The sequence below is a fragment of the Capsella rubella genome, unplaced genomic scaffold, assembly GCF_000375325.1.
Source record: "Capsella rubella cultivar Monte Gargano unplaced genomic scaffold, Caprub1_0 scaffold_1, whole genome shotgun sequence".
NCBI lineage: Eukaryota > Viridiplantae > Streptophyta > Magnoliopsida > Brassicales > Brassicaceae > Capsella > Capsella rubella.
The window spans coordinates 15,119,574-15,142,571 of NW_006238923.1; the positions used below are offsets into that span (position 1 = coordinate 15,119,574).

The 22,998-nt window shown below is 40.0% G+C and overlaps 2 protein-coding genes and 2 pseudogenes across 2 annotated transcripts; 1 reads left to right on the forward strand and 3 right to left on the reverse strand.

Moving 5' to 3' along the window:
* The first annotated feature begins 756 nt into the window (after positions 1 to 756).
* On the forward strand, positions 757 to 8,594 carry LOC17900563 (protein CELLULOSE SYNTHASE INTERACTIVE 2). Its single transcript, XM_006304759.2, has 6 exons — positions 757 to 891; positions 967 to 4,045; positions 4,137 to 6,690; positions 6,755 to 7,206; positions 8,142 to 8,258; positions 8,340 to 8,594. Exons 1-6 carry the CDS (start codon positions 830 to 832, stop codon positions 8,505 to 8,507), a joined length of 6,432 nt encoding a protein of 2,143 aa, XP_006304821.2. The 5' UTR covers positions 757 to 829; the 3' UTR covers positions 8,508 to 8,594.
* Positions 8,491 to 10,414, reverse strand: LOC17898160 (aspartic proteinase Asp1). The gene is made up of 8 exons (XM_006303472.2): positions 10,255 to 10,414; positions 10,065 to 10,182; positions 9,750 to 9,976; positions 9,432 to 9,659; positions 9,203 to 9,341; positions 8,923 to 9,120; positions 8,776 to 8,848; positions 8,491 to 8,689 (listed from the first exon to the last, which is right to left on the reverse strand). Exons 1-8 carry the CDS (start codon positions 10,395 to 10,397, stop codon positions 8,595 to 8,597), a joined length of 1,221 nt encoding a protein of 406 aa, XP_006303534.1. The 5' UTR covers positions 10,398 to 10,414; the 3' UTR covers positions 8,491 to 8,594.
* A 2,265-nt stretch (positions 10,415 to 12,679) lies between these two features.
* On the reverse strand, positions 12,680 to 21,827 carry LOC17900612 (annotated as a pseudogene).
* LOC111832572 lies at positions 14,648 to 18,628 on the reverse strand (annotated as a pseudogene).
* Positions 21,828 to 22,998: the final 1,171 nt, after the last annotated feature.

The following is a 22,998-nucleotide window of genomic DNA, read 5'->3' on the forward strand; positions in this document are numbered from 1 at the left end:
GGAAAAAAAAATCCAGCCTTTGGAAATAGTCAAATAGATGTACATTGATCTCCCTGTTTTATAAACTGATTTCCATACCAATTTAGATTTCTAAATATTTATAGAAAGATAATTCTATTTATTGATTGGATTTATCACAATATTTGGTAATTATTTAGTAAAATAATTAAAATTTTGAAATTAGAATTTGAAATAATTTTTGTTGACAAAAAAAATCTGAAATATTTTAGATGACATGAATGACATATTTATAGGGGTGGATTTTTTTTTTTGAAGAGTTTTGGTAATATATTAGTAATGAAATCATGATTGTAAAGTTATTTCCAAATTTTAACTTTCAACTTTCCAAAATTAATATAAGCAGTAAGCAATTTTTTTGTAAATAGTTTAAAATAGTAAAGGATTTATGCAATATTTTATGAGAATAAAACGTTAGCTTTTTTGGTTGAGAATGCTTCTCTATTAATATATAGAGGATTTGATGCATAGATATTAACCTTATAATTAAACAACCAAAAAGTTATATATATAAAAAAAGAATACGTAAATATTATTCGATCCCTGCATTATCATCATATGATTAGGTTTCTAAAATACACATTATCAATAGATGATTAATATTACTGATTAAGAGAAGAAAACAAAAAAAAACATTGTAGCACAAAAATCTCTTGATCGCTAAAATTACAGTATAAAACCAAGAGGATTCTATATTTAGTATGATTTGTTGTTGAATTTGCTTAGCTAAATTTTTTTTTTCCTTTTGTAAATGAGTTTTTTTTAGTATCTTATCAATTGAAAAGTTTTATTTTCGTTCAGATTAGAGAAGATGGCAAAGCCTCCCTCCTCAACGAACCAACAAGATTCTTCAATGTCTTCTCCTCGGCTAAGGTATTAATATGTTTCCAATACATGTACTTTGATATTTTGCATTGCTCTTTCTCTGATTGAGGGCTTTGGTTAAAGGGAAAACAATAAAACAATGAGTCCGGAGGTAGATGATCATGAGAAAGCAGCAGTGACAATAACACGTCTCATCGAGCAGCTTCATGCAAAGAAATCATCAGAACAAGAAAAAGAGCTCAGCACTGCTCGACTTCTTGGTCTAGCCAAGGGTAAAAAAGAGTGTAGAAAGATTCTAAGTCAAAACATAAATGCCATGCCTGCTTTCATATCAATTCTTAGGAATGGAACCATCTTGGCAAAACTAAATTCGGCTTCGGTCCTCACCGTTCTATGCAAAGACAAAAATGTTCGTTCGAAAGTATTGATAGGCGGGTGCATCCCACCGTTGCTAGCACTATTGAAATCTGAATCTGTGGATGCAAGAAGAGCTGCGGCCGAGGCTATATATGAAGTATCCTTGTGTGGAATTGATGATGATAATGTTGGTAATAGGATATTTGTCACAGAAGGTGTAGTACCAAGTTTGTGGGATGAGTTAAAAACCAATAAAAAACAGGACAAGACAGTTGAAGGATTTTTGGTTGGGGCTTTGAGAAATCTTTGTGGCGATAAAGACGGTTTTTGGGCATTAACACTTGCAGATGGTGGAGTCGATATCATCCTTAGCCTTCTTCAGTCTAGTAACCCGGTATCTCAATCAAATGCAGCTTCTCTCTTAGCTAGTCTTATTAGGATTTTCACTAGTAACATCTCAAACATTGTAGAGTCAGGTTCTGTGCAAGTTCTGGTGCAACTTCTAGGTGAGAAAAATAGTGTTTTTGTACGTGCTAGTGTCGCCAATGCTCTAGAGGCCATCACATCAAAGTCAGAAGAAGCAAAAAATATGGCAAGAGATTTGGATGGGATACACCTGCTAATTGGTGCAGTGGTTGCTTCTTCTAAAGAGTTAGTGGATGAAGAAAATAAACGAATGTTACAACGTTATGGGACTCAAGCTTTAGCAAACTTATGCGGAGGAATGTCTGGTTTGATAGTGTATCTTGGAGGGTTATCTCTGTCTCCACGCCTCACTGAGCCCATCCCTGATATTCTTGGAGCTCTTGCTTATGCTTTGAGGAAGTTTCAACTAAGTTTTGGTGATGATAGAGAGAGTTTTGATCCAACACTAATAGAAGGAATATTAGTGAAACTACTAAAGCCTCGAGATACTCAGTTGATCCAAGAACGTATCTTAGAGGTTATGGAAAGTCTATATGGAAACACTAATCTATCAGAATTACTCAACAATGTGGAGGCAAAAAGGGTCTTAGTTGGTCTTACAATCTTGGCCACAGCCGGTCCACGGGAACGGATGATAACTTCTTTATCAAATTTATGCAAATATGGGGATGTTTGGGATGCTATTGGGAAGAGGGAAGGGATACAAATCCTCATCCCATATCTTGGATTGTTAAGTGAACAACATCAAGAACTCTCTGTTGAATTCTTAGCGATCTTGACTGATAAGGTTGAAGAAAGTAGATGGGCTGTTACTTCTGCAGGTGGGATTCCTCCATTATTGCAAATACTAGAGACTGGTGTATCTTACAAGGCAAAGGACGATGCAGTCCGTGTCATTTGGAACCTATGTTGTCATAGTGAGGAAATTCGTCTATGTGTTGAGGAAGCAGGAGCTATTCCTGCACTTTTGGCGCTTTTAAAGAGCGGTGGACCAAAATCACAAGAGAGCGCAGCAAATACGCTTTTGAAACTGATTAGAAAAGCTGATCCAAATGTTATCGAGCAGGTACAAACTTTGTTTCTTGGAGATGCTCCTAAATCAAAGGGTCATTTGATAAGAGTTCTTGGTCATGTTCTTGCATCAGCTTCTTTAGAGGAATTTGTCACCAAAGGTTCTGCAGCGAATGATGGATTGAGATCTCTTGTACAGAGACTTGCCTCATCAAACGACAAGATGAAAGAGAATGCAGCTTCTGTATTGGCTGATTTATTCAACTCAAGAAATGACCTTTGTGGTGGTCTTGGATTTGATGAGAATGACAATCCATGCACAAAACTTTTAAGTGGAAACACTCATGCTGTTGCAACACAGTTAGCACATGCCCTAGGCTATTTATCCAATCCAACAAAGAAAAAGATTGGCCCAAAGAAGTTATCTGGTCCGGAAGGGGAAGTGATCAAACCATTGATAAAGTCAGCAAAAACAAACCCAATCGAGTCAACAGAGAATCCCATGTCCGCTCTTGCAAACCTTCTTTCAGACCCAAATGTTGCAGCTGAAGCATTAAATGATGATGTTGTTTCTGCTTTGACAAGAGTGTTGAGAGAGGGAACATTACAAGGTAAGAGAAATGCATCACATGCTCTTCATCAATTACTAAAGCATTTCCAGGTCACTGATGTGTTCAAAGGAAATGATCAGTGTCGGTTTGCTATTTCTGAACTCATTGATCTCTTGAAAGCAACTGATACTAACAATAGCTCTTTTATCGACGTCTTGGAAGTACTCTCTTTATTGGCCAAAGCTAAATATGGTGCTAACTTGTCCCATAACCCCTTTTCTACATTCACTGAAGCTCCTTCGTATTTAGACTCTCTTGTTCGCGGTGTGGCTGAAGGTCATCCGTTGGTGCAAGATAAAGCAATAGAGATCTTGTCTCGCTTCTGCAAGACACAATTTGTGTTTCTGGGTCAACTTTTAATGATGCAATCAAAATCAATTTCTTCATTGGCCAACAGAACAATCAACTCATCCATTCCTGAAATAAAAGTCGGAGGGGCTACATTGCTTGTTTGTGCAGGAAAGAACGACAAGAAGTTATGGGCGGAAACGATTGGACGATCAGGGTATTTGAAAAGCTTAGTAAGCACTCTTCTTGATATGTCAAAGGAGAACTCTAAATCTTCTTCATATGGAATTGAAATTCAAAGACCAAGATATTTCATTACAAGCAACTTTTGCTTAAGCATGGATAATTCTGAAATGGTTGATCCAGTTACCCTCTTAGGAAGTACAGTCTCCATGTGGTTACTCTCTATTATTTGCTCTGCTCATCCTAAGAACAAACTAGTTGTCATAGAAGCCAATGGACTGAAAACTATTGTAGAGAAGCTTCAAAAAAACAAGTCCAACATAGAGGTACACTCTCTATTACTAGCTTTCTTAATTTATTTATATTCATATCCTTCAAGTGTTGGTGTTGTTGAGTTGTGATCGTTGATTTTTGTAGGATAATTTCTCCAATTCAGAAGAAAAATGGATTGCTTTGTCATTATTAGCTGTTTTGTCTCAAGAACCAAACATTGTCTCATTTCCAGTAACAGAAAATATTTTTCCAACATTAGCACCCTTCATGCAATCCGAGCAGAAGATTGATGGGTATTTTACTGCACAAGTGTTGGCAGCATTAGTTCGTCATAAGAATGATGATATCATTTCAGAAATTATGAATTCAGATATTGTACAAACCACGGTAAACTTGGTAGGATGTACAGAATCAGACACAAGTTCTCTTTGTGCCTTAGCAGAAGAGTTGTCTCTAGTACAAAATCCTTTTGAGGCCATTTTGGAGGTACTATTCGAAGATGAAAGAGTAAGACATGGTTCCTTTATGAGAAAATGTACTTTGTTGCTGGTGGATCTCTTAAAACCAAATGCAGATAAAGCTGGAGCTATTCCAATGGCTGTTCGGCTTCTGAGTCGTATTGCAGAGTGTGATGACTCAAGTAAACTACTTATCACTGAAGCAGGAGGTTTGGATGCTTTAGCAAAGTACCTTTCTTTAAGTCCTCAAGATTCTACTGAGATCATTGTTTATCAACTATTAGAATCACTCTTCCGCAATCCAGAAATTACACGCCACAAAACAACTATAAGTTCCATGAAGCAGCTTATTGGAATTCTTCATCTTGCTTCTAGACGTACCCGCTACAATGCTGCAAGAGTGCTTAGTGAACTTTTTAGTTATGAACACGTCAGAGATTCTGAATCAGCATGGAAAGCGCTTTCACCTCTAATGGAAATGTTGAATACTACACTAGAGAGCGAGAAAATGGCTGCTCTAACAACTTTAGTGAAGCTAACTATAGGAACAAGTCCAATTCCACATATTCTTACTAGTCTTGAAGGAAACCAATTGGAAAACATCTACAAAATTTTATGTTCAGATAGTTCATCACTTGAATCAAAGACAAGTGCTGCAAGGGTATGTCGCTTTCTATTTACCAACGAAGGTTTGAAAACAAGCTCGTCCACCACAGGATGTGTAGTACCTCTTATATCACTTATTCGATCAGGAAAGAGCACATCTATAGAAGCTGGGATGTTTGCACTTGACATCCTCTTGGATAACAAAAGATTCTCAGATGCTGCAGAAGAACATGATTGTGTAAACCTTTTCTACGGCTTTGTGTCTTCTGAAAATTATCTAATCAGTGAGGCTGCAATTTCTTGTCTTGTAAAAATGGCGAAAGACAACACTCCACGGAAAATGGATCTGATTAAAATGGGGATAATCGAGAAATGCCTTGGTCAACTCTCAAGATCTCCTCCATGTTCTTTGTGTTTAGTAATCGTAGAGCTTTTCAGAGTTTTGACGAATGTTGGTGCTGTAGCTAGAAGCCAAGACGCAGTAAAAATGATCCAACCGCTCCTCTCGATTTTGATTAGACAAGACTTGGATTTTCAAGGCCAACTCAGTGGTTTACAAGCTATAGCAAACATCTTGGAGAAGCCAATGATTCTTGAATCATTAAAAATTGCATATTCTCTTGTCATTATGCCTATGATACCATTGCTTGAATCTGAATCTTTAGCTGTAAAGAATGCAACCGCAGAACTACTGACATCACTTCTCAGAATGCCATGTTTCCAAGAAGTTATAATGACCAAGGATCTCATTGCCCCTCTTGTGAAACTAGCGGGGATCAGCGTAAGAAACTTACAAGAGATAGCGTTGATGGGTCTAGAGAAATCCTCAGTTACATGGACAAAGGAGGTCGCAGATGCCGAAGGAATTCAAGAGCTTTCCAAGATAATTATCGATGAAGATCCTCAACTTCCTGTATATCTATGGGAATCAGCAACTTTCATTCTCTGCAACATTCTTAGATTCAACCCAGAACACTATTACTTTATAGTGACTATACCAGTTCTCGCAAAAATGTTGTTCTCAACAAATGAGAGCATAGTGATTTTAGCCATAGATGTATTGATAATCCATGAGAACCAAGACTCATCAAGTGTCCTAAAAATGACTGAAGCTGGTGCACTCGACGCATTACTAGATCTACTAAAATCACACCACTGCGAAGATCTATCTGCAAGATTACTTGAACTAATACTACGCAGTCCAAAGGTTAGAGAGATAAAGATATGCCAGTTTGTAATAACTCCCTTGTCGGAGTACATACTAGACCCATACACAACATCAGAATCCGCAAAGCTTCTTGTAGCTATGGCTCTAGGTGACATATCTCAACACGAAGGACTAGCTAAAGCCACGGATTCGCCTCTGGCTTGTCGCGCATTAATCAGCTTGATATTAGAGGAACCAAGCAATGAGATGCACATGGTTGTGATGCGTGCATTGGGAAACTTTGCAATGCATAGTAGAACAAGCCGTAAAGCTATGGCTGAAGCTGGTGGAGTATGTTTGCTTCAGGAAATGCTTAGATCTTGTAATCCAGAAGTTTCTACACAAGCAGCTCTAATGATCAGATCTCTCTTTTCAAACCATACACTACAAGAATACGTCTCTGGCGAAATCATCAAATCGTTAACAAGTAAGTTCTGATTCCTAATTAAATTATGATCAGAGAAATCAAAGACTCACCAATTTTGACGCAGCTGCGATGGAGAGAGAGTTTTGGACGACGGCGACGATAAACGTGGAGATAGTAAGAACCCTAAACGCGATTTTCACGACGTTTCCCAAACTTCGTTCGTCGGAAGCAGCCACCGCTTGTATCCCTCATTTAATCGGAGCTCTAAAATCCGGCGAGCAAGAAGCGAGAGCTTCAGCGATGGACACGATATACACTTTGCGACAATCATGGATAACGATGCCGCCTGAAATCGCGAAATCTCAGGCGGTTTTAGCGGCAGAGGCGATTCCGGCTTTGCAACTGATGATGAAATCGAAATCTCCGGCTCATTCGAGCTTCCATGAGAGAGGTAACAGTCTCTTGAATTCTTTGCCGGGAAGTCTCACGGTGGCGATCAAACGTGGCGATAACCTAAAACGTTCCAATGCGTTTTGCAGATTAATCATTGATAATTGTCCCACCAAGAAAACCAAGGTAATGTTATTTCGGTTCAATCTAGTTTAGTTCGGTTCAATCCGGTTCTAATCAATTTGGTGCAATTCAATCCGGTTACGGTTGTTTAAAGCGGTTCAGTCAGAGTTTTAAGTAGGCATGACCACGGTTACGGTTAATATGGTTACGGTTAATTAACTACCGGTTAACGGTTATAATTTTCTTTAACCATAACTTTAACCATTATTTATACAATTAAGATGGTTACGGTTATATACGGTTACGGTTAAATATGGTTACGGTTATTTGATGATTATTATAATATTAATATTAGAGATAAAATCTTATGAAATACTATTTATTTTACAAGTAAAAAATATATGTGATTTCAAATATTTATAGTGAATTAGTTAAATTTGGGTATTGGATCGAAAATGAGAAACTCAACATCAAATACACACGGAAATAAGAATAAAAGTAGTTTAGTATGAAATGTTTTGATTACTTACGAGTTCAACTTGTTGTGTTGCTTTTAATAAGGTGAAAATTTTATCAAAATAGTTGATGTCTCTTTTCAATGTATACAATTATAATATAATTTATTTGAAGGATTTAAATATACGGTTAATCGAGCGTTTAATCGTACGGTTAACCAACGGTTTATTACGGTTACAGTTAATTAACGGTTACGGTCAGTATTTTTTCTAACCGTAACTAATTTACTTGTACGGTTAACGGTTACGATTTTTAACCGTGTTATACGGTTACGGTCTGGTTACGGTTGATAAACGGTCTGGTTACGGTTAGAATACGGTTAAGGTTAGCTTTTGGTCATGCCTAGTTTTAAGCAATTCGGTGCAATTCAATCCGGTTTTGGTTAGAATTAATCCAATTTCGGCTTAAAACAGTTCAATCAAAGTGACAATTCAGTGCAATTCAATTTTTTGGCTACAATATTTAACCGGTTTTGGTTTCAGGTTGTGAAACGAAGCAGCTCACCGGTCTGGAAAGAATCATTCACATGGGACTTTGCTGTTCCTCCAAGAGGACAGTTTCTTGAAATCGTTTGCAAATCTAACAACATCTTTAGAAACGTACGCAAGATTCATCATTTGTTTGTGTGTTTTGGTTCAAATCTTTTTTTTGCTAATGATATGTTTAAATATCTTTTGCAGAAAAATCTTGGAAGAGTAACAATCCCAATTGATAAAGTATTGACAGAAGGGAGTTACAGTGGAAGTTTCAAGCTGAGTGATGATGAAAACAAGAATGATGATTCTTCTAATAAAAGTCTAGAAATCGAAATCGTCTGGTCAAATCAAGACATTTTAATAAACTCTTAATTACTCAAACTGTTATGTAATAATCATGAATATTATTGGGTTACTATATTGTTAATATCATATCTATATATAACTTGGTGTTGTTAATTATGATTTGGGAAGCTTCTTGCAATCTGAAGCAACCCATCCGAGTTGTTGTTTCTCGTTGTCGTAGATCATCATTAGCCCTTGCATAGAGATATCTTCAAACATAACAAAAGAAATAAACATAATCAGTTTTAGTTATTACAAAAGTGTTTAATGTTGTTTTGTTCTTCTTAATTATTACCTCCGATAACGTTGGAGTCTTGTAATCCAACTTCACTTCCATTAAGTAGTCCTAAGCAAACGTGCCCAGTTTTCTGAACAAGACAATAAAACATTCTTTAGTAACTGTTTTGAGGTATGAAACAGAGTTTTTGTGTCTTGTCCTTACTGAAACAATGAGATAAGATTCAGGTGGAATCTGGAGCTGAGTGTTTTTTCTGCCGTTTGTAAAGTTGATTGTTAAGGTCTTGAATAAGTTCTTGACTTCAAGAACAGATTTAAAAGGCTTAGGTCCTTTCCAGCAGATTGGTAAGGTCTTATCGTCTTTCGCAACTTTTAGCGGCGTGCTTTTTACATCGTTTTCGATCTGAAACACGCGAGAAAGAGATTGATTCATTATGTTATGTGACATTCATAAATAGTGTCTTTGTGTTTGTTCAAATACGTACCAGCTTGACTACAGTTTGGTATGTTTTGCTGTTGAAATAAGTGTATGAGCTTCCGGTGTCGAAAATGAGTTTAAGTCCTTTTAAACCTGTTGGCTTTGCATTGAAAAGAAGCTCGGCTGGTCCGGTCGTGTAATGGTTACTGAACACAAATAAATGAATCAGTACTAGTAAACAACAATATAATCTAATCTAAAAAGCTCGATCGAGGCAGATATGTAAAGAAGTATACTCTGGTGACAATAATGGTGTCCATGTCACACCAGTGGAAGGAATAAGACTGTCTCCAAAGAACAAATAGCCTCCACCTTTAGAGCTTAGGCAATGTCCAACTATGTTTCTTGTTACTCCCGCGGAGACAAGCTGCGACAAGACGCTGATTCTGCCTTTCCCAAGCCCCAAAACTCCAGCAGTAGCAGGAGGAGGATGTGCATTAGAGAAACTCTGATCATAACCACACCTAGAAAGAAAAAGAAACAGATTCTTTTCAAGAATTTAACATTTGTCATCATTTCAAGAATTCACATGTTCTGTTTTCGATCTTGCTTACCCGAATGCTAAAGGAGGTTGGAGGATTGTACCATTTAGGAGAGTGAAAGGAAACGTATCGGTAACAAGTGCACCCATTGATGAACCTTGATCAGCATACTCAACATCATAGTCACATTGTTCTTTAGGGTTTGGACAATGAGGCTTGTTAGGCCAGTGAAGAGAAGAACAAATCGGGTTTGAACATGGGACAGTGTTTGATTTAGGCTTGTACTGAAGTGGAGGAAGCTACAAAAAACCAAAACAAAACAGAGATCATAAGAGATGGATCAAGAAAGACTAATCTTGAAAAATCAAGAAATAATGTAACACATACCACAGTGCAGCCAGAGCAAGGAGCATTACATTGAACCCAAGTGAGATCACTACCAGTATCAATATCAAATTGAAAAGCCTTTGGAGGGTTCCCTATTCGAAGTAAGACCGAGTAGTACCTACAAAGAAACGTATCAAAATCAAGAAGATTCAAGAAGATAGAGAAAACGTTTTGATGTGTATTTGCTTACCCAAGAGGGAAGACGTTGCCGGAGATAGGGAAGACGATTGATGAAAGAGGAGATTTAGGAGAGAAGGGTTTGAAGATTGATGATTTTGATAAAGGAACTATAACAAAGAACAAGAACAGAACAAGAGCAAATCTTGAATTCATCTTTACTTGGAAAACAAACAATCAAAAAAGGCTTCACAAAGAGATAAAAGAGATGATGATCTGATTATAAAGGATAGGGTCAATGTACGCGTATGTGTGTTTTGTTTAAAGGTCAATGGTTATAAAGAATATAAGAAAGTCATATTCTAATATTATAGAAAGAAAATAAATACATTAATTCTTTCTTTGTTTGTTTATTATATAAAAAGTATATATAATTAAAGAATTAAATGGCTTGACAAAAAAAATTAAAGAATTAAATGTACATTTATTTTTTTGAATTATGTATATTACTTATGATTTCTATATATGTTTCTCAATTTAATATTATTTTGCTTTTTTTGGACAAGCAAATAGAAATAATTTGGTGTATTTTTATTTAAATTTTGTACACAAAATAGGAACTTTCTATGCAAGTGGAGAAATAAATTAAGTAGAGAGGAAGTTTCGTGGAAACCAAATTGGATTACTAACGCGGTTTCAACACGTTACTGTAGGGTTTGATTATTCTTGTCACTTTGTAATTAAATAAAAATTATACAGTGAGTAATTAAGATTAGTTTTATTATAGAAATTGTTTTATCGTTTTCTTTTACCAAACCCTGATAAATAAAAATTAAACAAATTTGTTACTTACAAAAGGACAAAAAAGAATAATGGTTTAAGTTTCATGAATTTATAATGAATTTGGGTCGATGCTGAGTAATAAAAGTGTTTGGGATAGAGTTTTCTATTTTCATGCTAAGTAAGCATGGCTGGACTTGGGTTGGTTATAAAGTCCAAAATAAATAGAGTAGTCTGTTAAACCTAAAATTATAGAGCTTAAATGTGTTTAATGCAAGTTTAAACTGTATGATATTTAATCTTAATATTAATTTTGATTATTTATGGTTTCTATATATTTTTCTTCATGTATCATGATTTGAAAATAAAATGGTTGTAAACATAACCATTTTGCTACATTGATAATTATGTACAATGTAAATTTTTCAATTTATTCTTATTATCATATAAATTTTATATATAGTAAGATATGTATAACTACATATGTATATGATATTAATAAATTCCTGTATATGTGTACGTAACTTATGTCCTCTGTTTTCAAAATTAGAATTTAGATATGGTAAAAATGTCAAAAAAGCCTGAACTTTTAAATTTATGACGAAAATAACATGAACTTTCGAAATGTCAATTAAATCATAAAGTTTGGTTCGACTTTTCAATAAAATAATCAAATTTTGTTGATTGGGCCATTTCAACCACGATGTTAACTTCCCGTTAAAAAAATGATAACGCAGTCAATTTTCCGTTAGAATCAAAACAACATCGTTTTATTAACCTTTTAAAACATTGTTCTTTTTTCAAAAAATTATCAGGCACATTTGTCATCAGTGGAAATTGAACTCAAGGCTATTGCAAATCATAAGTTACTCATGACCATTGAGCCGCATTAACTTCTTAGCATCATACCACACAACTAATTTATATATAAATAGGAAATAAATTACAATAACAAAATATTAAATTTATATAGAAAGTTAACTAAACAAATTCAAGTGTAACTCATAAATTTAAAAATTCAAAATGGGGTAACTTAAATTATTTTAAAAAAATCTAATTTAACTTACAGTTTTAACTAAATCCATAATTCTATTTTATTTTAAAGAACATATATGAATTTCAATTTCAAAACCCATTAACACTATTAATATATTATCTTAAAAATAAATGAAACTCGTAAATTTTAAAATTTGAAAGGAGGTTGATTGAGTTTTGCAAACAAATTCCTCTTGAAGTCAGATTAGAATTTTAATTTTTTTTTAAAACGACCACGTTTTAAAAGTTACTAAATGGCGTCGTTTTGGTTCTAACGGAAAGTTAACTGTGTTATTATTTTTTTTAACGCAAAGTTAACGTCATACTCAAAATAGCCCAGTCAACGAAACTTGATCATTTTATCGAAAAGTCAAACTAAACTTTGGATTTAATTGACATTTCGAAAGTTAATGCTTTTTCGTCCTAAATTTGAAAGTTCCGGCTTTTTTTGACATTTTTCCATTTAGATATTGTCTACTAGAGCAATATTATAGACTACATTTTAAAACGGAAACATCTATTTATGGCTAAAACTTTAAAGAAAAAATATTTTAGTTATATCTTTGTTATCAAATATGAGAAATATGAGTAAAAGAAAAAAATAAATTTGATATACAAATAAAATAAAAAGAATGATTTGAAAAATTCATGATACCAAATACATTTGATTTGGATAATTTTAATTATACAACACATACATGCTTCAAAAACTCTGCATCAGTCGACAACTTTTCCAAAACACTAGATCATAAACAGATCTGAATGTCGATGTCTCCTTCTTCTATTCCCGGATTAGCAAAGAGTGCACTAAAAGAACCCATCCCATTTTTTTTTATTTTAAAACATGAAACCGGATTAACCCACTTAAAGCAAACCAGCCAATCTCTCTAACACAACCAATCAACGTAACTAGCGGAAGACTTGAATAAAAATCCAATCAAACAATACCATTAATCCAACAAGATCAACTATCATTATTCCAGAAACATAATCATCCTAACATGCTTCTAAATTCCATTCTAACATCCTAACAAATCCTACAATAATCTAAACACCAATGAGCGCATAGATCATCCTCCTCTCCTCGCCATGATTCCACGGATCACATTTTGCTTTTACCTGCATCAAAGAAAGAGATGCATAAGTATTTCATAAATACTTAGTGAGACAATCATACCACCACTCGCTATACACACAAGCACATTCAACCATTATCCAAGGAAAAGCACCAAACAACCAATAAAAGATAGACCAGAATCGCTTCTGACTATCAATGTCGATCGACACCCACCACTGGTGTCGATCGACACCGGTCTCGACACTCCAATCGTAAAACACAGTCATTCTCGCGAGACAAAACGTCGGTGGCGAGCGACACCCACCCTTGGTGTCGATCGACACCGACTCTCTGTAGACGCTCCAACTGCGTTTCTCACTGGATCTCTTCTACAAGTCACCACCATGATAAGAGCGAGTCTCCAAGGGATTCCACAAGTATCAATAATCAAATAAACAGCCAAACAAGCAAAGGAAATCAATCAAACAATCATCAAAACCCTAAACAATGATCAAACATGCTTAGATAAGCCTGGTCATGCACTCACCTCTTTAAACAAGAAAAACAGCAACAAAAACAGGGAAGAACAAGGAAGGATCTGCCTCCTCTAACACCCTACAACACGGATCTAGCCTCTATTAGCCTTAAACCACCAAGAACAACCCCCAAGCACCACCAAAGACTCACGAAAACCCTCAGAAGCTCTAGAACCTTTTTCTCTATCTCTGGAAGTGTTAAAAAAAGCGGCTGTGAAGAGACAACACACGACCTTCCCTTTTTTAAACACGACCTAGGGTTAACCAACCCAAACCAATCTTCAATTGAACTGACGATTTAAAACTTAAACCGTCAAACCAAAATTACTAGTGTCAATCGACACCCGACCACAGTGTCGATCGACACTACCCGGATTTCCAGACACGGGCGTTACAATTCTCCCCCACTAACTAGGATTCGTCCTCGAATCCTTCCACACCTCCGTCAGTACATCACTGACCTCTACGAGACCCCTATCTAATCAATATGCTCACGTTCCAGACCCTATTTACTCATACACACCCACCTCCCCCGTCCATGGATCATACCGGCTCGTTCTTAGGCCTCAGCCTTAGACTATGGTATCCAGGAAGTCTTACCACTCCCCCCGCTCTCAGGTCGCAACCCTCGAATCATACCGGCTCACTATTAGGCCACCCGCCTTCTACCTACGGTATCCGGGAAGTCTCACGCTCGCTCTTGGGTCGTTACCCTCAAGCGTGCAGTCGAATCGTCATCCGAAGCCATCACATCATATCCGAGCAAATAAGTCTAAACGCCTCCGAGCATATCTCTCGATCAGATATACCTCCCGTGGTCCACTTATAGCATTGCAATGCTATACTAACCACCACCCCGAGACTTTCAAAAATAGAACCGTCAAACCCGACACTTTCTATTTTTAGAAACTCGCACATATTTCTTTAACACATGACACCACAAGTCAATCCAAGAAATACTCATCTTATTAATCTCAAATGTTATAATCATTACACCAAAAATGAAAATACAAAAGAGATACAACCAAAACAACTCAAAAAACACACAAGCCAACGGTCTACTCCACGACCTGCTTCTCAAACCACTTCCCGGACCTTGCCTTCATTCTGGCCACTGGTTCCCCAGTCTCCTCCAAGACTCCTTCGCAGTCCCACTGGACTCTCATCAAAGGAATCTTCTTACGTCGAAGTTCCTTTACCCGCCTCTCGAGAACCCTCACTAGCCTCGCCTCCAAGGTCATGCTAGGCTGAAGATCTGTCGGGATCGTAGCCAACACCTCATCATCCTTGTGAAGACACTTCCTCAGTATCGACATGTGGAACACCTTATGAAATGCATGCATCACCTAAGGTAACTCCAACCGATGAGCCACCGGTCCAACCCACTCCACAATCCTGAAAGGACCCATAAACCTCGGACTCAGCTTAGTCTCGGTAAGGGACCAGTTAGGACCACGCTACATCGCCATCTTGAGATACACCATATCTCCAACCTCAAACTCCAATTCCTTGCGCCTCTTATCAGCATAACACTTCTGTCGATCCTACGCCTCTCTCATGTTCAGCTTCAGAACCCGAAGCTTCTCTGAAGTCTCCTGAACAAAATCTGCACCATAAATGCTCCTATCCCCCCCACTTGAGTCCAACATAGAGGTGTCCGACATGACCTCCCATACAATGCCTCATAAGGAGCCATCCCAATACTCGCGTGGTAGCTATTATTATAAGCAAACTCCACCAAGCTCAAGTGATCTGCCCACTGACCACACCAGTCCAACACACACATCCTCAACAGATCCTCAAGTGATGTGCCCACTGACAACCCAGTCCAACACACACATCCTCAACAGATCCTCAAGTGTCTGAATGGTCCGCTCAGACTGCCCGTCTGTCTGAGGATGGTAAGCCATGCTCAAATGCACCTTAGTACTCATCTCCTTCTGGAAAGCCTTCCAACCTTCCAGAACGCCGAAGTGAACTTCGAATCCCGGTCTGACACAATACTGGCCGGTACTCCATGAAGTCTCACAATCTCCTGCACATACTTCTTAGCTAACACTGCCGCTCCATCGGTTTTCTTGATAGCCAAGAAATGTGCAGACTTAGTCAAAAACTCCACAATGACCCAAATGGCATCTTTGAACCGAGACACTGGCAAACCTACCACGAAATCCATCATGATCATATCCCATTTCCACTCCGGAATAGGGAGACTCCGCAATAATCCACTCGGCACCTGATGTTCAGCCTTCACTAGCTGACATACATCACATTCAGAGACCCATTTAGCCACGTCCCTCTTCATCCCGACCCAATGATAGTACCGGGATGGTAAGCTATCTCCAGATTATAGTCTGCAACCAACTACATCCAGCGCCTCTGCCTCAAGTTCAACTCAGGCTACGTGAATATATACTTCAGACTCTTATGATCTGTAAACACCTGAACTTTCGCTCCATACAGATAAGATCTCCAAATCTTTAAAGCAAAGAGCACCGCTGCCATCTCCAAATCATGAGTATGGTAGTTGCCCTCATGCTTCCGCAACTGCCGCGAAGCATACGCAATCACCTTACCCTGCTGCATCAACACATAATCCAAACCAACTCCCGAAGCATCCGTGTACACCAAATACGCCTCTCCCTGCTCTGGTAAAGCCAAAACCGGCGTACTCGTGAACATCTCCTTGAGCTGAGTGAAACCCTGCTCACACTCAAGAGTCCACACAAAAGGAACATCCTTCCCCGTCAGCTTGGTCATCGGCTGAGTTGTGTTGGCAAAGCCCTTCACAAACCGTCTATAATAACCCGCCAACCCCAGAAAACTCCGAATCTCTGTGGCATTCTGCGGTCTAGGCCAATCTCTGATAGCATCAATCTTCTCTGGATCCACAGAAACTCCCTCTGAAGACACGATATGACCCAGAAAACCCATCTCTCTCTGCCAGAAACTGCACTTGCTAAGTTTAGCATACAGCTTCTGCTTCCGCAGCTTCTCCAACACTGCCCGCAAGTGTCCCTCGTGCTCCTCAGAACTCTTAGAATACACCAGAATATCATCGATGAAGATGATAACAAACTCATCCAGAAACGCCTGGAACACACTATTCATCAGCCTCATGAACGCCGCTGGTGCATTAGTCAACCCGGAAGGCATCACCACGAACTCGAAATGCCCATACCTCGTCCTAAACGCCGTCTTACGGATATCCGCCTCGTCGATTGGAATCTGATGGTACGCCGATGCCAAATCGATCTTAGAGAACCACGTAGCTCCCCTCAACTGATCCAACAACTCGTCAATCCGCGGCAAAGGATACTTGTTCTTCACCGTGACTCGGTTAAGTCCCCGGTAACCGATACACAACCGGAAACTTCCATCCTTCTTCTTAACAAACAACACTGGTGCTCCCTACGGGGAAACACTAGGACGGATGAAACCCTTACCAAGCAGGTCCTCCAATTGCTTCTTCAGCTCAACCATCTCTACTGGAGCCATCCGGTACGGAGCCTTAGACAACGGCGTTGTCCCGGGCTCTAACTCAATCGTGAAGGGATCAGACCGAGATGGTGGTAACCCCTTCAACGACTGAAACACATACTCGAACTCCTGAACCACCTGAATCTTATCCACTGCTATCTCTCCGACCGTCTCTAGCATAACGTTTGTAGACAAATAAGCTTCCCGCCCTTTCCGGATCATCTTATCCGCCTGCATCGCTGAAATCATCAAACTCCCCAAAATCGGTCTCACACCCTGGTAATACATCTTCGGTACGGGCTGCTCGAAGTAGACTCTCCCCCATGCCCAGAATTACATCATACAACTCCATCGGACTAATATACAGATCTGCCGGCATCGACTCTCCCACACCACTAGCCCGTCCCTAAACCGCTAGCAATGCGCCTCCTGCGACTCTCACACCTCCAAAACGACCACCGGAATCTCCTCGGATGTTACCACCCGCCGCGCACTCGGGGGTAATAAAGCTATTCGTAGCTACAGAATCAAACATCACGTGGGATAAGAACCCGTCTACCATACCCGTCTACCAAGAAGGTCCGTACACAAACCCTTTTCACTAACACCGCCCACCCCAAAATCACAAGAAAAACAATACAAATTCTAAAACAACAGAAGGAACAGACTGAGTCTTAGAATTAAACCTATGATCGGCCATCCAATACTTGGCTCTTCAGTCTCTATGGTCGTATACCCCCTCGATCCCTCGATCTGTGCCACCGGCGGTGCTCCCAGCTGAGCCAAAAACTGCCCTCCTAGCTGCAATCTTGCCTGCACCCACTGCTGCACCACTGGCTGCATCACCGGCTGCACCGCTACTACCGCCATCTGCTGCAACTTAGGATACTTCGTCTTGATGTTGTCCCGTCTCTCCGTAGTGGTAACAGACACGGGTATCCACCCACGGTTCGCCGTTCTTCGGGCAACTCGCCACTCTGTGATCCGTGCTCCCACACCTGAAGCACTTCCGATCACCCGGACTCGCTCTGGAAGTGTCATCCCACTTCCTCTTCTGTCCCTGAGCAGATTTGCCACCTCTGCTCGGAACCGACTGCGGCTGGGTCTTCTTCGGCTGCACCGACGGACTAGGAATCACCCGGTGACTCCTCAACTCGTCCTCGATCCCTGCCGCCACTTCAACCAGCTCCACACGCGATGCATAGGCCCACACCTTGCACCGCACCCTCATGTCAGGGCTGAGACCCTTCATGAACCGACACACCTACATCTGCTCAGGATCTCCCGCACGCCCCGAGTACACCAGGAGTCGGCTGAACTCCGAGTCGTACTCCTGCACCGACCGCTCGCCCTGAGTCAACGCCAAGTACTATGAATCCATCTGGTCCAGTGCCTGCGCCGGGAAATACTTGGCATTAATCTCTCCACACCGCCAATCCCTGCCCACTGTTGGCCAGCACACTCCGCCACCACAAATGTGCATCACCCACCAAGTAGTGGGCCGCTAGGTCAACCCAATACGCCTACGGGCACCTTATCGACTGAAAATACCGCTCCAATCGCACACGTCACTCATCCGCTACAGCCGGGTCGGAGCCTCCGAAGAACAAGGACATCCCGAACCGCTGCAGCTGCTCCAACATTCGCAGATAGTACGGCTGCTCGACCACCGCACCTACCCCCTCAGGCAGTACAACCCCAACAACAAGCTGCACACCAGGCCCAAGAGGAGCGTGCACCTCAGGCCTAACAGGAGCCTGCACCCCAGGCTCAACAAGAGCCTGCACCAGCGGTACCGCACCCGGTAACCGCTTCAAGAGCTGGGTCAGTAAATCCGCAAGCCGATCATTCTGACCATGGGCTGCACCTGTTGGAACACCCCCAACCGGGTTTCCAACAACACAAGTACCGTTCCCGGACAAACCGGCTCCCACAGCACTCACACTCTCACCACCCACGGGCCCCTCCTGATGCGACTGGGACTCACTAACAAAATCAGCCGTAACACTCTGGCCCACACTCGCGTCGCTACTCGGGCAACACCACGCCCCCTACCGCGACCACGCCTACGACCACGACCACGACCGACAGCTCCACCTCTAACCATCTACAACATAACAGAAGGCTAAAAACACCTAACAAATCACCAAACCACACAACTTACCATGGAATCTCATTAAAGGCTCGAGAGGATGATCTAGGTCTCCATGCTCACACAATTGATTAAACACACAAATCAACAAGCATGCAATCCACATCATCATTGCTCATCAATGAAATTCACACATCACATCACAATTTTTACCAATTAAATCTCATCCTAGAACCGTAAAGGCTCTGATACCAAATTGAAAGAACCCATCCCTTTTTTTTTTTTGAAAACATGCAAACCGTATTAACCCACTTAAAGCAAACCAGCCAATCTCTCTAACACAACCAATCAACGTAACTAGAGGAAGACTTAAATAAAAATCCAATCAAATACCATTAATCCAACAAGATCAACTATCATTATTCTAGAAACATAATCATCCTAACATGCTTCTAAATTCCATTCTAACATCCTAACAAATCCTACAATAATCTAAACACCAATGAGCGCCTAGATCATTCTCCTCTCCTCGCCATGATTCCACGGATCACATTTTGCTTTTACGTGCATCAAAGAAAGAGATGCATAAGTATTTCATAAATACTTAGTGAGGCAATCATACCACCACTGGCTATACACACAAGCACATTCAACCATTATCCAAGGAAAAGCACCAAACAACCAATAAAAGATAGACCAGAATCGCTTCTGACTATCGTTGTCGATCGACACCCACCACTGGTGTCGATGGACACTCGCTGTCGCCCCTTTCGGTCGACACCGGTCTCGACACTCAAAATCGTAAGACGCAATCAACCTCGCGAGACAAAACGTTGGTGTCGAGCGACACCCACCCTTGGTGTCGATCGACACCGACTCTCTGCAGACGCTCCAACTGCGTTTCTCTCTGGATTTCTTCTCCAAATCACCACCATGATAAGAGCGAGTCTCCAAGGGATTCTACACGTATCAATCATTAAATAAACAACCAAACAAGCAAAGGAAATCAATCAAACAATCATCAAAACCCTAAAACAATGATCAAACATGCTTAGATAAGCCTGGTCATGAACTCACCTCTTTAAACAAGAAGAACAGCAACGAAAACAGGAAAGAACAAGGAAGGATCTGCCTCCTCTAAGACCACACAACACGGATCTAGCCTCTATTAGCCTTAAACCACCAAGAACAACCACCAAGCACCACCAAAGACTCACAAAAACCCTCAGAAGCTCTACAACCTTTTTCTTTATCTCTGGAAGTGTTAAAAAAGCGGCTGGGAAGAGACAACACACGACCTTCCCTCTTTTAAACCCGACCCAAACCAAGCCTCAATTGAACCGACGATTTAAAACTTAAACCGTCAAACAAAAATTACTAGTGTTGATCGACACCCGACCACAGTTTCGATCGACACCACCCAGATTTCCAGACACGAGCGTTACATGCACCATCATGAGTATTACCCGGTCCACCTTGAATCATGATCGGTTTACCCCAACCGAAATCATTTCCATACACATTAAACCGAGGAGAGCTAGAAACTACTATAGTATTGCTCAAAGCCTTAACACCCATACTTGGTTTCTTCACCCAATTCTCAGCAAACCCTCTAAACACTTCATTCGTTTGTGACCCAACACTTTTGTTTATTTGTAGAGCTGCCCAACCAAGGCCATTGCTAACCATCTCCTTGACAGTGGTCGTGGTCGTGGCGAACCCGACCATATTCCCACAACACTCTTTCTCAAGGGGAGGGATTAGTCTTCGTCTCAGATCAACCAATAACTCGCAACAAACTACTTCTTCTGGACTCAACTCACTGTTTCTAATTATAGATAGCCACATATACGCTGAAACTGCTTGAAGCGACGAGATTTTTCGGTCATTAACACTAACCTCGCTGTTGGCTTTCGCCTTGAGCTCAAAGATATTGTTACTCGTGAATCGAAAAATCTTTTTTTGTAGTTTTTTTAAGGATGAGGTAGTATCAACAACCACTTTTGGTGTCTCCATCATTGAGGTCGGAATCCGGATTGGATACTCAATCCCGTCGAGAAACCATCCGCGGTGAACCAAAGGAGGAACCTCTTTAGAACGATCGAAATCAAACATGTTAAAGCAAATCTCCGACCAAGTATTAAGAAAATTCCAAATGGAAGTTCCATCAGCAACAATATGACTATAACCAACAGCAATGAAAACTCCATCTCTCAGTTCCGTTACTTGAATTGCGATTAACGACTCAGTGTTCCCTTCATAGCTTAAAACTCCGCTCGCCGAGTAAAAACATTTCAAGAACTCAGGGAGAATACCACCAACGGGATGTAAAACATCACTCACGGAAACAGATGTGGCTGAAGCATGGACGACTCTTACACCCGAACCATCACAATCTACGTGAACGACGACGTTCCATTGTCTTGGTTCTTGATCTTGACGAGACGACCGGAGAATGGGTAGAAGATCTTCAAAGCGACGGAGAGAGATGATGTCAAGCGAGAGATGAGGTTGGTTTCTGGGTCGGGTTGAGTAAAGAGAAGACCTCTTTGTGAGTATTCGGATCGAAGAAAGACGAGATCCCATGGTGTAAGATGGATCTTAACCCGACCCAAATCCTTGTTGTAGCTCACGGGTCTAACTATGCTCTTAGAGATCACTTCCATAGAATAAAAAGTAGAAACTGTGCCCATGCATGCACGTAGGCGTTATCTATTAAGATCGGCTTGATTTTATATTATTGGTAGATAAAAATTGTGCCACGTAGACCTTATCTACTTAGATCGGCTGGTTAGATAACTGTTTGTAGGCCTATTGTCGAAGTTAAAAGATCTTATCTACAAGAGACATAGAAAATACACTCTACAGTATTGCTCGGTCTGGAATTGAAGATCGAAGATGAAGATGAAGATGAAGACATAGAAAATAAAAGATTTATTTGTCGGTTAGCCGTATAAATCTTATTCATCGAACGCCAGAGTCAATCAGCCGTGTATCAGAATTATATGTTTATAATGTTGATTTCATGACATCATATAGTTGATATATATGACCATGTAATATATCTACTTGGTGTAAATAAATGTACAATACTATATTTGGCATGTGTGGTCATGTATTCTCTTGTACTTCTTGTAAGTTGTAGCTAACAATTTTCTTTTCCTTTTTTTTTCTTTGCTTCTTCTTCTTGCCTCTGTCTTCAATTTTAGAAATCATAGGACAAGTCTTTTTGTCTTCTTTGTCTCTGTGACACCCTGGTTTTAGGAAATGCGGAGAGGTTTAACGAAATTGATTTGGCTACCTTTATCACCAAAGTGCAATTATCTTTTTAGTCAAAGAACCTAACAGAACTTCTCAACTAAGCGTGCTTACGCTGCAGTAGTCTCGAGATGGGTGACACTCTGAATAGTAATTGTCAAAATTGTGTGAGTAAGAACAAAGCACATAGAAAATATCATGTGGTGATTTGTAGGGTCGGTAACAAGCTTTTAATGCCTCCCGGACATAGCAAACCGTTCGTCAGATATGGACAGGACAACGGGCAAGACGTGGAGCCCATTAATGAAAATGGGTTTATGAGCCGCAATATCCCACACTGAGAGTTGATGGTCAGAGCATTACAGTCTTCGATCTAAGTTTATTCTCCTTGTTTTTATGTCTTGTTCCCCCATTTCTTTCAGATCTTAATGCTACTAATGCTTACCACTGAAATTAGTAGATGAAGCTGAGGTGGTGAGAGATTTCTTTTGGTTTTCCAAAGGCTTTGAATCTCTTTTGCCTGTGTTTAATTTCTTTTTCTGTGTCGTCTTTGTGGTCGTTTCTCAGATCTTTGCCAGT